Here is a 17,449-nt window from a genome sequence, read left to right on the forward strand (position 1 = left end):
AGCCTCACGTCAGTCTACCGCCTCACGCAAGTCAACAGCCTCACGCAAGGCTACAGCCTCAGGTCAACAGCCTCAGGACAGTGAACAGCCTCTGGCTCCGGACAGTGCACCGATTGAAAACAATGAACAGCCTCAGGAAGGTGAAAAGCCTCAGGACAGTGAACCGATTGAAAACAATGAACAGCCTCAGGACAGTGAAAAGCCTCCGGACAGTGAACCGATTGAAAACAATGAACAGCCTCAGGACAGTGAAATGCCTCCGGACAGTGAACTGATTGAAAACAATGAACAGCCTCAGGACAGTGAAATGCCTCCGGACAGTGAACCGATTGAAAACAATGAACAGCCACAGGGCAGTGAACAGATTGAAGACAGTGAACAGCCACAGGACAGTGAACAGCCTCACACAAGTGAGGACAGTGAAAACAATTAGGACAGTGGTTGATTAGTAGGTGTAGATGTGCACATTAGAAAAGCCATGTACATGTGCATTTTCATTGCAGGTGTGCTTTTGTATTTCTGTGTAATGTTTGCTTAGATACATGTTTGCATGTGTGTTAATGAATTTATGCATGTGAAAAGAAATTCCTGAAGAATATTATTAACGCTGTCGAAAAACACAGGCTGTTATTGGGTGAGGCAATGCCCGGTATCTCATGATGTCATCAGAAGAGGTGTGGATGTCGTGATGTGACACTTCCCAAGATGATTTCTCCTTTTATGATGTAATCATGACGTCCATGCAGTAGAATCAAGAACAAGCATAAATATAACTTGACTTGTCAGTCATGAAGCTCACAGAGGAACAATGAAGATGATGAGTACAGATAAAAAGAATAAATACATAGATTTGTTGATGACAAAAATTCCTCAAACCAGGTCAGAGGATCTCAGGCCTCTTGTGGAAAATGCCTTCAGTAAGATCAGTGAGGAGCAGATGAAGAAGCTGGCATCTGGAAATATAGACTGTCAGATGATGACTCTTTTGGCTGGTTTCATCCTGGACGTCATACAGGCAGAGACAAAACGCACGCTGGACAGACTTAGACAGATGATTTGTCAGTTTAGACTTTCCTTGAGAGATACGGAGAAACTGGAAACTGCTGTTGCTGAGAGGACCACAGGCAACCTGGGAGATTCAATTAATGAGGCTATGGCTGACGCTTTGAATGTAGAGAGCATCAAGGACAATGAGACCTCAGTGAAGTTGACTGAGCTGATTTCAAGCGAGGTGGACCAGAGGGTCAACACTGCACTGTCTAAAGTCAGCAAGTTACCCACCGCCGATTCCAAAGAGATTCAAGCTGCTTTTGTAGATAGCTATGTCTCTTGCACAGATGTTCTTCATAGCATGGTGAGTCATTTTGCAAAACTGCTGCAGAGCTGTTTTTGCAAATCAAAGTGCTGTAAGCCACAAGGGCAAAAATGCTGTTTTTTGTCATCAAAACATACAGAGGAGGCTGTGATAGAAATCCTTGAGAAGAGGGCAGCTGAAATCTCTGTGGCTCTGTGCTGTGAGACTCTTGAGGCTGAGCGGTCTTCATCGGATGCTCCACTCAGAGATATAGCCAAACTGTTTATTAAGGATCGGCAGAGTGCTAAAGGCATGTTTAAGATCAGGAAGTTCTTTGCAAAGTGGTTTGCCAGGTCATTAATGCATAGCATAATTACAAACCTGCAGGGGGCATTGAAAGAGAAAGTGTTAAGTTTGAAGACATTTGGAAGCAATTTGTCAGATCCCTCACTCATGTCAAAGAGGTCAGTGTTATTACAGAAGACGCCAAGCAAGGAGATGATGCAGTGTCTGTCTTACTATGTGGAGGAAATAGTGGAGAAGATGTTCTTGGAGGTTGCGGAGGAGCTTGGAGAGAATGTTTGCACTGACATGGACATCTACCAACGTTTTCAGAATGCCGCAAAAAATGAGCACAGCAACTTCCTCAGGGAGCTCACTACCATGATTTTCCGTTGCCTGGTAGAGACAAAGATTGCTCGAAGTCTGAGGAACCCCATTATCAAGATGAATTCAGATTCTGTCATCCAGACCATTTACCTGATGACAGAGGATGCAGCCAAGCGTTTCCTCCAGGGTTGTTCTCTCTTCATGAAATCCATGGCATCAAAGGAGACAAGCCTTGCACATGCTGCTGTAAATGATATTTACACGTTGCTGACAAACACGAAAGGCAAGAATGTCATTGCAGGAAATGAGCCCTGGATTCCTATTGATATTTTTGGGGCTGCATGCCAATCAACAGCTTCACGCCAGTCAATCCCCTCACGCCAGTCCGCTGCCTCATCAGGCAAGTCAGCAGCCTACTCGTGCAAGTCAGCAGCCTCAGCCAAGTCAGCAGCAACATCACACCAGTCAGCAGAGAGACTGAAGAGAGAGCTCATCATTGGAGTGCTCACTGACCTCATGCTACGCATTAGCAAGGCTGACAAGTCAGTTACACTCTGTGCAACAGACTTTGTCAACATAATGAATCGTATGACTGAGAGGATTTCATCAGAGATCAGTGGGTCTGTTGTTACTGTCAGTCTTGACAACTCTAGTGTGAAGAAGATCAGCAAAGCTGTCTATAAGGTCCTGACTAAGGAATATTGTGCAAACAAAATGGTGGCCAAACTATTCTTGACTGACGCGGCTTTTGACAATGCTCTTGTCACCAAAATGACCAGTTTGCTGACGATGTCTCTGCAACCATGTTTCACATGCTGCACTGAAATGAACTGAATTCTTCACTTTGATTTAGCAACAGACTCTTTAGATAGAATGTTTTTTGACATGGGTTTTCACCGGGAACTCCGTTTTATCCCATAATGCATCACTCTGAAGAAAAAAATTAAGTTTTCAAGAAATCAAGGCCAGCTGGACCAGGACCACCTATAAGTGAAACACCAAACCATTCTACACAGCAAGAGTCAAGAGCTCAACAGCATATCCCATATTTGAAACCTTTTTGTGAGTGGTTGCTTTAGATGATCAGAATACTATACAGCATTAGAATAATGTTGCAGTTCATAAAACTTCCAAAATGAATAAAACACATTTTCAACTCTGAGGTTGACACATTTTGCACTTAGTATATACAAAGTCCTTTGGTGTTAATATAATACACAGGACGCATTTGTATTGCACTTAAGTGTCGATCAAAGCAATCATCAAGATTAAATTTGCAATCTCCTGCTAGTTGTATTTGTCTTCATAGTTATAAATTCAATCATGACAAATGTAGAACTGTTGCATAAACTTGTCATCACCTGCAGAATATTCTATTTACTGATACTTTCTTTTACTTAATAATAAAAAAACATGCATGGCACAAATTAATAATGGTCTCGTTTTAGGTTTTTTTCGAAAGGTTTCTTGGAATTGTCCTTGTGTTGGAATAAAGGATATGTGAACATGTTGTGTGCATGTGATTGACATGTCTAGGTAAAAGTATTACAACGTGAAAAGGTTTCAAAACTTGAATGAATGTGAAAAAGTTGAAAAACGTGTAAACAATGGTTATTATTTCAAAAAGTATGAAAGAGTACAAAAATTGTTGACACCTGTAATGTCCCATTCCTGGAATGTTGAACTCTGATGAACGTGCAGAAATTAATTTGATGTTTCTAGCGATATATAGCTATCTAAATATAACTATATAACCTATATTCTATAGGTTTGAAAGAGTTTTGAACAAATTGAAAACTTGAGATATTTTAATGTGTTTTCTTGGAATATATGAATGATAGGAACAATTGACCTTTAACACACAATTGGACACAATTGGAATTCAGTGGACAGTCTGGATTGTGGTCTGGATTGTGGTCTGTCATACAGGGAGCCTGAAAGTCCTCTTTATGATAAGATTTTTATTTATTTATATTTGAGACCCATACAAAACAAAAAGTAAAACGGGACAAGGTCCACTCTGGCCTAAGTGGATAGAATTAGACATGTTCATCTTCTGGTAAACATGACAACAGCATAACAAAAGTGAGAAGCTTTCCCATCTCTTGTTGAAGCCATGGTGTTGTCAATGTTATCACACAGCAATGTCCCTGTGACAACATGACATCATTGGTGTAGTGAAGTGGTGATCTTGTCAGAATTTTAAACGTCAGATGAACCACAATTTTCCCATATTGATCTTTCATCATTTCGGAAGTCTTAAATTACTGGTTGAATTTAGCTTTTTGTTGATCTTCACCAATATTCAATTACTGTATTATTTGATGAGTCACGTAGGCAGCCTGTGCAAAGACATGGGTGTGCTGTGTTGCCTATGTTGTGGGGATTTTAATGGATACAGCAGCTAATCCTGATGAGCATTCAAATTGCACTGCGGCAGTATCCTTTTACATCATCACCAGGGCTGTAGCCAGCTATGAGGTCAGAGTTACAAATACAAATTGGCTATACAACTGTATAAATAGTCAGCGATTTAATATGTCCCTTTTGAGTATCTGGCAGCTGTGTGTGTGTGTTAGTGGAGTACACTATACTGGCAGATGATGTACGACTAGTTGTGAATAGACAGTTACTGTACATTAACACACTAACATACAAACTTATTGCTAAGAAACTTTCATAAGAACAGAACAGTTCACAGTTAACAGTGAGAGTAAGACATTCTGGTTGCTTTCTAAACAAGTAGCCCACTTATATTTGAGTCAAATTGACATCAGATGGTTTTTTGGACAATGAGGATATTCTGCTATCCACTGGTCTGAGATCTCACTTCGATGGAATCGCCCAGCCGACTTGCAGGCTTTCCTGGTGAAATCTGCTCTGATCCGTCATTACTTTTTCCTGTCTTTATCGTGTGATGAAAGTTGAAGAGCAGGTAGGCAGGCAGTGGCTCAGTGGTTAGAGCTTCCGCTTGGGAACCGGAGGGTTGCCGGTTCGAGCCCCTGCCGAGGCGCCCCTGAGCAAGGCACCGAACCCTCAATTGCTCCCCCCTCTGCGAAGGATGGTAATGTAAAGTAAGTCGCTTTGGATAAAAGCGTCTGCCAAATGATCGTAATGTAATGGGAAAAAGAAAATCATTGTCTGTTAACCCTTTATTTGCCATTTGAAAAACTCAACACCAAAATTCATCAAACTACATCAAAATACATCAACAAAAGAAGAAACATAGAAACATATTTATGATTCGTGTTTTCAGTAAGCCTGGATGATTATCAATTTCTTTTAGTAAATTAAAAAATGTAAAGATGTTAAACATTAATAAATTCAATAATATGCGAGCCTACATAAGAACTTAAATGGATAATTTATAATCGTAAAGGAGCACCGTGACTCCAAAGCAGAGTTCCTGATGCTGCGAAGAAAAGCCTCATAAACCCTGAGGCTTCATTTTAACTCTTCCGAGGGCTTTCAAGGCATTTTATAAGCCTGATTAAAAGTTAATTGTCCTGTTGAAACATGTGTTTCTCTCATGTGCAATGACAATAAAGTGTCTGTCTAAAAAAAAAGTCAATCATTTCTGTTCTGAAAGTAGAAGGTTATTTTGTGATAAATGATGAATGAAGTCACTGCTATCCCATAATGCAACACTCTTCAGGAATGTAAACAAGTGGAAAAATGTTGGACAGCTCAGGTCAGAGACAGACAGGCAGATGGGTTTTTCCATATTGTGGCCATCTGTCAGTAACAGATTTTACAAAGTAAATTAAAGGCTTTGTTGTTGTAAAATCTTTTCCATCTCAACCCTCAAAACACTATGCTCACTATATAGACTCAACAAGTGTGTATGAATGTGTGTGTGTGTGTGTGTGTGTGTGTGTGTGTGTGTGTGTGTGTGTGTGTGTGTGTGTGTGTATGCGCGTGCATGTGTGCATGTGTGTCTCTGTCTGTGTCTGTCCTCAGTTGACCTCACTGACTGCACATTGTATCAACACAATTTATTCCATCTTCTGTGTTTTACTGCGAGTTGTTTTGGATTATCAGCGGAACCTCCCAATGCACAAATACACCAACACACTGTTTCTTTTGTGGCCGTGTTAGCGACCATAGAAAGCTTAATAAGCAACAGCAGGGTGTCCATCTATCTGTCTGTCTCTCTGTGAAACCCTGAAGTGAGAAATGTTTTAAAGCATTTCTCCAGCGAGTCCATCCACACTGTGTCAGTGTGTACCGTGTGTGTATGTGTGTCTTTGAATGGACCCTTTCAGATTCTCTGTCCTATTTCTTCTACAGCACAGAGACAGAAGTTCTACACGGCACAATAAAAGCTAAATGTATCTCCTGGAGTCCCAAATAGAACTTTGTGTTATGCTACAGAGATTCAAACGCTTCGTCAAATCTATTTTCTTCTTCTACTATTTGTCCTCATGATGCCCTGCAGGCATATCACCACAACATTCTCTTAACTTTCATTTTGTTTGTCTTAAATGGACTAGATCACAGGAGATGTTGACAATACACACAAATTGCACTGTAAATCAGAAATGAACGTATTAAATGTGTCTGAAACAATCTGAAATCCCCGCTTGACTTTATTGCGACAAAAGCCATAAAATCTTCAAGCTCATTCTCTAAATGTCAGCCGTGTTCAGACAAATGGCTCGCTGCAGCTCTTCTGCTTCCAAATATAGCAGACCAGAGTGGCAGATCTGAACTTAAGACTGTTTTTACTGCAGCGAGCTTTCAGAGGAAGATTCCTGCCGTTTACAGCCTGCCTGGGCTTTAAACAGGCGGCTGCTGACAGACAGGCGCCCTCAAGGGGTTTTCAGAGGTCACTCAGTGCGTTAACGTGCACTTTAAAACCTGATTATACAGCGAATAAGGCAATAAATCATTTATTTTACAATCCAACCAGGGACGGCAACATGCATTGCCTTCGTTGCTAGTATAGCCACCACACCACGTAGTATAAGCGCTAGGTCCCACACTAGTTACCTTGCTTTACGTGCTGTCTTCCCCATATTCTCTGGCTTCATCCAGGTCTTATTCACTGTGGCCTTGCCAACATTGTGCCTGCTTTAACTGTTGGTAGTTTGGCAGCTGACTAACAACATGCTAGCTTGGCAGATTGAACCCATATTACGATTGAGCTCATCTAAGAATACACAGGGCAATTATGAATATTTGCCTTTAATCTCAAGGAGAAATACTTGAGTACGAGTACAGACTGCATGTTAACTCACAGAGCCGGTTCAGGAGTGTCTCATTTCAAGTTAATTTACAGGTTCTTGAGGTCAAAGGAGAAGATGGAAGCTAGTAAGGATCTTCTTGGACACTCTGGGATCTTCCATTGCTCCTTCAAGATCACCGGATGAGGTTTGGTTCTCAGACCCGAGCTGGCGACAACTTTGAGCTATCAAATCTCTTTGGTGCCCAATTTAACGTGAGCAGATTTTTTCGGAAATGTCTTTGTTTTTAATAGGATCACTGTACATCAGTGTGACCTCTGACCCAAACCCATGTCAACGCAGGAACTGCTTCCTGTCTGACAAGGCTACTTCCTTTCCGAGGAAACTGCATTCATCCAAATCTAATCTGGACTTCCTTATGCTTGACACTGGACACTCACACACGCACACACTTTCACACCACCACTAGTTAGTGCACACACAGTGTTTTGTGGTTGCACATGTGTCTACATGACATTATACATTTAAACATAGTTTAAAAGGTCTTATTATAGGGCTCTGTAGCTACTTCTGAGTGATCATTCTCGTTCTGATCTGTTTACTTCTGTTACAGACCTAAATGTGTGTCTGCCCCACCAGGATACAGTCCCCTGCATCCCCACCCCCCCTGTCTGAGCTTTGGGCCCCTCAGGAACCTAACCTGAGCCTGAATGTCTTCCTGCCTGATCTGTTTCTGCAGCTGTGGCCCTTTATTCTTTAATATTCTGTTCACTTGTCACTTCATTGAAGTCCTGCTACACTTTCTCTTTATGCACCAAACCCTAACACCAATGACCTGACTCTCCTCCTCTGCCACTAATCATTTTCAGTTGCCTCGTTGAAGCTGTAGATGGAAATAGAAATGGCCAACTCCTGCCTGCTGCAGTGTGGAGCCTCCCTCTTCAGTTTCCCTGACCTCTGACCCCAAAGCATTGTTGTTCTGATTGATGACAGTTCAAAACCTTTTGTGTTAAAAAATATTAATAGTTTAATAATCAGAGGAACTGGACACAGAGATTATTAGGTTATCGATAAAATGAGGGATCATCCTCTGATTTGGACTCATTTATCAGTGGTATGACACAAGTTTGACTTCCTGTTCTGACATTGATGACGCAGGAGATGCTGTAGGGTTCAACACACTGCCACAGAGCAGCCTCTCTCTCTCTCTCTCTCTCTCTCTCTCTCTCTCTCTCTCTCCGTCTCTCTCTCTCTCTCTCTCTCGATTGTATCAAACAAACCAGCCTGGAGGTAAAATATCAACATTGTTTTTTTGAGATAACAATATAATTTTCTCAAAGGCTCACCTTCTGGAATTCATCATACTTTAGTAATTGCAGGTAAGCAGGGACGTATTGATCCGCACATCGCATTTCTGTTCAATCAAGGCTTGGCCCAAGCTTGAATACATCATTGTTTTCAAAAGACAAAAACAGACATTCAAGAAGCAGGAAGTAAACTGGTTTCACCTTGTTCCATATCTTTGATGGGGAATGAATGATGGGAAATACATTTTGAGAAATCTAACATGAGATATCAGACATAATAGTCGAGGGTTCAGCCAAGAGTAAAACATCCTGTTTCCTTTCACCGCAGAATGATCTTTGGTCATATACAGTGTTGTTGTACTATGTATTCTGTTATATGTGTATGATCTAATGTATGATTCCATTTTAAATCCTCCTTCCCCTCATTGTGTCCTCCTTCATTGTGTACTCCATTCAATCCTTACCTCATTTTTTCTTCCCTTGCCTTTTCCCTTCCTTCTTAATGTCCTTTCTTATATCCACTGTGGTGGAAATATATTCTTTCTAAGGCAACATCAGAAATGCGGGAAAAGACCAGCACCAATAGAGAGGCATCAAAACAGAAAAGCAATAAGAACACAATTGTAAGGTATTCAATAGTTAATGGTAATGGCAATAATTTCGTTTAATTATGTTGCAGTTGAGATTAATGGGCCGTATGAAGATAATCCTCACAACACTGCCCCCTGGCGGCATTTCCTGATAACTGTCTGCTCAACAGGGCACCTCGTTTTACGACAGTTACAGTCCGTTTCCTGCTGTTGTATTCTGTTGCATTGGGCATCATGGCAGCCGCAGAGCAGTGTGCCGGTGGTCAGAATGGCTTACCGCAGAATGAGCCGGGCTCGGCGGGCGGAGACGGTGGAGCGCCCGGAGCTGCTGCCCGGGAGAAGCCGGTGTGTCTGATCGTTCTGGGCATGGCGGGATCTGGGAAAACGACATTCGTGCAGGTAACGTAAAGCTAATATGCTAACATGGCTAACGCTAGGTACCCAGGTGGGTTATCTTCTCCAGCTCAGCAAAACAACCAACAGCTCGAGTTTGGCGGTCAGTATAACATTAAAACAGCCAATTTTTAATCTATGTCATTCTAAAAGGGGTAATTGTAGCTCTCTGATGGATTTATGCGGGTAGATACAATTGCATAGTTTTCAGAAGTAGTGTCAACGTCAGTAAAGTACGTTTTACAGTAAAGTGATGAGTGACGTAACGGCAAACACGCCTGTACGGTGGTTAAATATACTGTATTAAACGTTCTATGTAGTGACAGTACATACTACAGTCACAAGCAGGAATGTGGTGGTGAAGCCGCTGTTGTTGTTGTCTTGCAGAGGTTGACTGCTCACCTTCACTCAATCAAATCTCCTCCCTACGTCATAAACCTGGACCCTGCTGTGCATGAAGTTCCCTTCCCTGCAAACATAGGTGAGGACCTGGCTTGTTCCTGGGAAGCACTAATACCTGCTCCTGGTCTGTCTTCAGCATAAACTGATCTGTAAGGAGTTTGTTTTCTGTCTTTGCCACTCATCTTTCCTCAGACATCAGAGACACAGTGAACTACAAGGAAGTGATGAAGCAGTACAACCTCGGACCGAACGGGGGCATTGTGACCTCACTCAACCTGTTTGCCACTAGATTTGATCAGGTAACAAATTGTGTGTGTGTGTGTGTTTGTGTGTGTGTGTGTGTGTTTGTGTGCGCATGTGCGTGTGTGTGTTTCAGATACAACTGAGTTTTTTTTAAATGTGTGTGTTCAGGTGATGCAGTTCATAGAGAAGAAGCAGCAGAATCATCGGTCAGTATTGGCCTGCTTTTACATTTACTTACACATTCATATTCATCTCATCTTTATTCCACTGAACCTTTCTGTGCCTGTGGGTGTATGTGTGTGTCCGATGACATTTGACCCTGGCAGATACGTGCTCATTGACACTCCTGGTCAGATTGAAGTTTTCACCTGGTCTGCATCAGGAACCATCATCACTGAGGCCCTGGTAGGTTTTGGTTTGTTTACAAAATCTTGAGTCATATCGGACCTCAATTAATCAATGTGTGTGTGTGTGTGTGTGTGTGTGTGTGTGTGTGTGTGTGTGTGTGTGTGTGTGTGTGTGTGTGTGTTCCAGGCCTCATCCTTCCCCTGTGTGGTGGTGTACGTGATGGACACGTCTCGCAGTGTAAACCCGGTCACCTTCATGTCCAACATGCTGTACGCCTGCAGGTACCGCACCGATCTGACCTTTGACCTCTGAAAAAGATTTAGTGCGTCCTTTTTTATTATGAATGAGTGCTGTGGATAGACGCAAGCTTTCTCACTGTGTTTGTCTCCTCGTAGTATTCTCTACAAAACCAAGCTGCCCTTCATCGTCGCCATGAACAAGGTGAGGGAACTCCTTGAAACATCCTTCATCTGTAGGGAACATTTCAGACGCTCCCTTGTGGACAGCAGCGATTTAGAGACGATCCAACATCACAAACTGTTGTGTGATGTTCTCAGACCAGGAGATTCAGACTCCTGGTCCAATGGAAGTGATGCTCATTTGCCAATACAGGGTTAACTAATAAATGTTCTTTTGTGGACTTGGCGTTTATCAGACTGACATCATCGACCACAGCTTTGCGGTGGAGTGGATGCAGGACTTTGAGGTTTTCCAGGACGCTCTGAATCAGGAGACGTCGTACGTCAGCAACCTGACGCGCTCCATGAGCCTGGTACTGGACGAGTTCTACGCCAACCTGAGGGTAAAACACTGAGACACACACACACACACACACACACACACACACACACACACACACTCAAGTAGAAATCAAAGTGCGATGCATTCTGAGGGCGCTGCCTCTGTGTCTGCAGGTGGTGGGCGTGTCTGCGGTGAAGGGCACTGGATTGGACGAGCTGTTTGTCCAGGTGGAAGATGCAGCCGATGAATATGAGAGGTGAGAGGGTGGATGGGCGGGGCTTACAGCATTACAGTACTGATGAGCCATTCTGATCTTAATATTTACTTTTTCACGCAGTAACAACAATAGACTACATAACTTTTAAAATAAGATTTAGCCATCATGACAGGAAGTACTTCTTTTCTAGGGACGAAATGTTGTTTCTCTACCTTGTTTCAGTTATGAGTTAAAGTGTGTTTAGATCTGCGTGCAGATGAGGATCTAATGGTTCAACCGTCTCTTTTCCTCAGGGACTACCGACCTGAGTATGAGCGACTCCACAGAGAGCTGGTGAGTCCAGTGTGTGTGTTTTTGTGTATAGTTTTTTTACATTTGTAGCTTCACAAGTGGTTAGGAGCATTGTTATCAGCCCTCACCTGGGTACAGAAGAATGTTCTGGGCTCTCTGATGGTTGTCCTGCTTTCCATCTCCAGGCTGAAGCTCAGAACCAGAAGCAGCAACAACAGCTGGAGAGACTGAGGAAGGACATGGGAGCTGTGGACATGGCCTCAGCGCCCTCTACTGGTGAGGCGGACAATTGCGTGCAGTGTGCAGAAGCCGTTTTATGGACAGTGACTTTGATCGGTTTGTCCTTCAATTGCTGCTGTGGCAGGGGACCATCTGAAAGTTACAATCACTGTAATGTCTCACTTGTATGTGTCCACAGAGGAGGCTGGCGTCGCCGGGCCCAGTGATCTCATCATGATGCGAGGTAACCCTGATGAGGAGGAAGAGGAGGATGAGGACAGCGACACAGACGACATCGACCACAACGGTGAGACAGTGAGAAGATAAGAAAATTTAAATTAGAAGACGCAGTAAGACAAGTTTGATCAGTGGATCTGAAAACCGTGTAACCTGTAAATGAGTGTAGACATTTGGAAAACAACATCACAACTTGGAAAGAATTTTAAGTTTGGGAAATAGAGGAAGAGGCGTGATCCAACAACTTAACAAGGTTTAAATGTTTTAAATGTTGCAGTGACAGAGGAGAGCAAAGAGAGCACCGCCTTCGGAAACTTCCTGAAGGAGCGGAAAGAAGTCGTACAGGTCCGAAACAAGAAGGCCATGCCGCCAGAGGGACCCTGACCTCTGACCCCTGTGACCTCATCAGGAAGACGGTGACAGTGGAAGAATGAAGGAAATAAGCAGATCCCAAATGTTACCTGAAGGTGATAGACCAATATAACCTGAACCAGTTAGAGGCTATTACCTGGAGGAGGTCATGGGTCGGACTAAAACCTGGACTGGATTATGTCTTGGATTGCAACAGGAATTGTCATGAATCTGCAATTATTTATTTTTCTGCCTGTTTGAGGAAAATAATTACTGATAGAAGAACAGACCTGAAGCTGTGGGCGGAGCTAAGCCTCCCATGTGGTCAGATGACCTCTGACCCCGTGATGTCACTGGGTTGAAGCTGAACGGCTGTCCTAAAAACAAATATCTATTTTTATACGATAGAAACTTGTCTGATTTTCTTTGCTTGCATTTTCTTATTTTCATGTGTAAATGTTTGTAAAAGCCCTCAAAGCTTTAATGAGCTGAAGAATAAAACTTCATCATTTGGTTTTGATTTGAACAGTTAATCCATAACCTAGACTGTCCACTATGTGTTGCTGTAACACTGAGTGAAATGATGGAATGATGGGGGGGATACTTACTATCCTGACCTAGAGGAAGGACACAGTGATCTCTATAACAGGGGTTCCCAAACTTTTCCATGAGAAGGCCCCCTATATACCATTAGGTTCCAGCCAAGGCGCCCCATATGCAAGACATGTTATTAAACACACAATAGGCTACTACAACAAAATAAAACATAGGTAAATGGACCATATACAAGAAAATGTATTTGTTGTTATTGGTGTAGTAATAATAACATTTGTATTTCTTTTAATACCCTAATGAGAAGGAGGGGCCTAATGGCAACATTCAACATTGGCATTCAGATATTGTAACATCAACTTGTCAGCTAATATAAAAACAACATTTATAATTTGGATCTGTTATCCATTGGATGGATCCTCATGCCTTCCAGATGCTGTGTATGTATTTTTAGCTCTCTAGTACTTTCCTGGGCCGTTCAATGAATGTAATATTTGATAAGGGTCCCCCACTTACGTATTTTGAAAAAGTGACTAAAATTTAAATTTTCTCCAAACTCACACCAATGGATCCTCGTGCCTTCTAGATGCCGTGTGTGAATGTCTTGCACCCCAGCTGTTTCCTTGGCCAAGAGTTGGAAAAGGTGACCAAAATTTAAATTTTCTCCAAACTCACAGGAGCATGGCTGCACACCCCACCAGACTGAAGGACAGTTTCTACCACCCGGCCATCTGGAGCATCAACTCTTGAACTGACACCACATACCTGACAACCTGCTGTCGGCACTTTAACATATTTTCCTACCCATTTTAGAACCATATTGCACCTTACTTCGCATACACTTCATATAGTTCTTACTTATGTTTACAAAACTCACTGCCATTTATTCTGTGTCATTATCTTTATCGTATTGTTTTTACTATTGTTATTATTCATTCATTTATTAGTATAAATAATACATTAAAATAATTACACTTATAATAGTATAATGATAATACACAATTATTTGTTATTGTTATTATTAGTATTGTTGTTATCTTACTGTTTGTGTTTTTTTGCACTTCTACTGCTGAGCTGACCTGGACCCTCCTCATCATAATGCCCTAAGCATTTCATTGTATTGTTAGTCCTGTGTGAGCTATACAAATGATAAAAAAACTTGAAACTTGAAACATGAAACTTGTTAGAAGTAGAAGTGGTAGTAGTTTTTTGTTCCAGTTCCCACTCATTAAATTGTTTGTATAAGGTCAGCCATTTAGCAAATATGGAACTGTTGAAAGTATTCATAACATAATTTGATATATTATTTGATGAAGACACCAACTGACATTGACACAGACGATACGTCATCTACTGAATAGTAGAAAGAGGAAGAAAAGATTAAACTTCATTCCATGTAATGTGATGTTGACAGCTAGTAGAATACTAGATATGGTCAAAAGTTCCGTCTTCCACAATGGCCACAATGAGGAACGCTTTTTTTCAGTCTTTCCACTGAATCATACTTTTACTCTCTGTGGTCACAGCTATTTAGGGAAGTTGAACATAGAGAATGGTAGAATGTTGTAAAAATTATGATTTATAATGCAATCAGAGATAGGTAACTAAATGGCCAAAGTCTGCCACACGTTCTCCTGGAATTCTGAGCTTTATCATGATCAACTGTACACACTGAAGGGGGACAAAATATAAAAAAATAAATCAATCTGATGCAGTTCACACCACCACTAAACACGACGTCACAGCTATAACAGTTGAATCATCACCTCTCTGCCACAATGTCAACCAAAATGAATATAAAGTAGCCAGTGAGTATACCTCTGGCCAGTAATGACATCAACATTGTTGCTAAAAACTGCCTTTTCACATGAATGTAGAGATATCAATTCAATTTGTGCTGGAATAAAATATCTGCACCTTATTATCATGAAAATGAAACGTGGGGCCTCATTTGCATTTTTTGTTTTCCATTTACTTCCATGTACTTCCTCTGCAGATTTTCTAAGAATGTGCTGCTCAGGGGATTTCTGCCCTGATCATGAATTCCTTGCAGTTTCACACACACAAATGAGGAAGCTTTTTTCATCACCTTCAACCACATATTTGCATACATATTCCAATGAATTAAATTACATTACATTACGATCATTTGGCTGACGCTTTTATCCAAAGCGACTTACATTACATTAACCACCCTTCGCAGAGGGGGGAGCAATTGAGGTTTCGGTGCCTTGCTCAGGGGCACCTCGGCAGGGGCTCGAACCAGCAACCCTCCGGTTCCCAAGCGGAAGCTCTACCCACTGAGCCACTGCCTGCAGTTAAACCCTGCAAAAATAAAAAATAGACCTCAGAATCTGCTATTATGCCATTTTAAAGGATTCCAGAGAAATGTGACTCAGTCAATCACATTACAATCAAGTGTGGTAGAATCTGCTACAATCAAGACTAATTTTTCTGTAGCAGCACAGCGATAATAACTGTTCATGTTCTGTTTTCTATTCTTGATTAAAAGTCAGACTCTGATCTTATAGCAGGTTTTGTCTGCTTATTTTGTATTTGTTGGTTGTTGATTTTTCATCTCTGGTGTTGTGTTTTGAGCTGCTGGAAGAATAATAAATCAAAAGCTGATGTATCTTAATAGTTTAAAAAGGTTGAGCTGCTTTCCTGCTGAAAGTCTTGACGGGGATCAAATGACCTTGGTAGGACTTTAATTTATATATCTTAGTAGTAGTAGTTTCTCATTTGCAGATACATTTTCTAACTTACAACAGCAGCAAATATGCCCCTGAATGTTCTGGTAGCTGTCAGTATTATAAACACGAGAGCTAAACTTACTAATGCAGAGAGGTCTTTGCATCTCTGTAGCTGCATATACATTCTGCTGTGTGATGCAGAGAAAATAGACACTCTATTTGCTGTGATTGACGTATTTTTCTGAGTTACAAATTAGAAAGTGAAACCTTGTTCCAAGAAAATCTGAAAAAAAACTGTGACAGTTGAGGATGTGAGAAACTCAGCAGCAGCGCCAACATTCACAATACTACTAATACTACTACTACTACTACTACTACTACTGGTACTACTGCTACCACCATTATAACAAATCCAACTACATCTACTACTAACAATGCAACTATCACAACTGCTAAAACTACTACTAGTAGTAGGGAGTCAGTAGCTCAGTGGATAGAGCTTCGTATGGGAACCGGAAGGTTGACAGTTCGAGTCCCTGCCGTGGTGCCCCTGAGCAAGGCACCGAACCCTCAATAGCCCCCCCCCCCCCCCCCCCTCTGCGAAGGGAGGTAATGTAATGTAAGTCACCTTGGATAAATGCTTCCGCCAAATGATCTTAAAGTAATGTAATGTACTACTACTACTGCCCTATTAATACTCTGTTCTCTACTCTTATACAGAGTGTTTTGCTGCTAGAAATGTTCCCCCAAATGCCTTTGCTTATTAATTGGATGACTCAAACATGATAGACTGTTCATAAGGATCCCAAGAGTGAAACTATAATCATGGGTACGTGTTTGATTCTCTGCAAGGCTGTTTGGAGAAGACTACTTCTTATTATGTCTCTACCAGTTAGAGCTGAAAAAACTGAGGAACAAAAACCACAAAAGGAAGCTCTGAGTTCTTGGAAGGAAAGGTCTATATGCATGACCAGCTTACAATGCGGACTTCATCTGTATATAAGTAGGACCGACAGCAGATCTCCAACACAGATCCTACAGCACACCTGCCTCTGTCTGACAAATATGAAGATGATGCGGACTCTTCTTCTCCTGGCTCTGCTCAGCTCTATGCACCTCTCAACTGCCGGTCAGTTACATTTTGATTTGTTTGACGTACAGGAGACAAAACTGTGAATTTTCTTGTTGACGTATGTGTGTTTGTGTGTGTTTGTGTGTTCACAGTCAAACCACCTGTGATACCTATTGATGGCTGCTGTGAAGGTTTCGCTAAGTCTCAGATTCCCAAAAACAGGGTGACAAATGTGACCATGACTCCAGAGGGCTGCAAACTCAGAGCAGTTATGTAAGTTACCAACAATCACTCAAGAAGGACTCAAATCCTTTTCACTCAAATTACTCAAGTAAATATACAGTATACTGCCTGGAAAATGTACTGCTTAAGCAAAGTAAGCTTAAGTGTTTCTGAGAAAAATAAGTTACTTACCGGCTGTGTCTCTGGATAGATTTAAATGTTTTGTTTTATAAACTGAATTGTTTTTATTCTGTGTTTCTTTTGACAGAGTTGAAACCAAGATAAAGCGATTTTGTATTGATCCTAATGCTGTCTGGTTGAAGAGACTGCCCACCTTTAAGAACAGGTAACTATCTGTCACTAGATATAGATCGGTACAAGGCTCCAATCACTACTCCAATTACTATTACATACCTTATAATGTGATCTGTATCCAAATATGGAGAAGCACATGAAAAAGCAAGTTTAATTGTAATTATAGG

General features: G+C 41.5%; 1 protein-coding gene across 1 annotated transcript; it reads left to right on the top strand.

The window, feature by feature from the left end:
• Positions 1-9,184: 9,184 nt before the first annotated feature.
• On the top strand, positions 9,185-13,888 carry gpn1 (GPN-loop GTPase 1). Its single transcript, XM_076156287.1, has 13 exons — positions 9,185-9,385; positions 9,767-9,860; positions 9,974-10,080; positions 10,193-10,230; positions 10,351-10,429; positions 10,559-10,653; positions 10,768-10,813; positions 11,028-11,174; positions 11,287-11,369; positions 11,624-11,663; positions 11,807-11,897; positions 12,040-12,147; positions 12,355-13,888. The coding sequence occupies exons 1-13, from the start codon at positions 9,221-9,223 to the stop codon at positions 12,459-12,461; spliced, it is 1,200 nt and encodes a 399-aa protein (XP_076012402.1). The 5' UTR covers positions 9,185-9,220; the 3' UTR covers positions 12,462-13,888.
• Positions 13,889-17,449: the final 3,561 nt, after the last annotated feature.

The sequence above is a fragment of the Genypterus blacodes genome, unplaced genomic scaffold (genome assembly GCF_046128005.1).
Source record: "Genypterus blacodes isolate CSIRO-AG114 ecotype Tasmania unplaced genomic scaffold, CSIRO-AGI_Gbla_v1 ptg000067l_1, whole genome shotgun sequence".
NCBI classification, from domain to species: domain Eukaryota; kingdom Metazoa; phylum Chordata; class Actinopteri; order Ophidiiformes; family Ophidiidae; genus Genypterus; species Genypterus blacodes.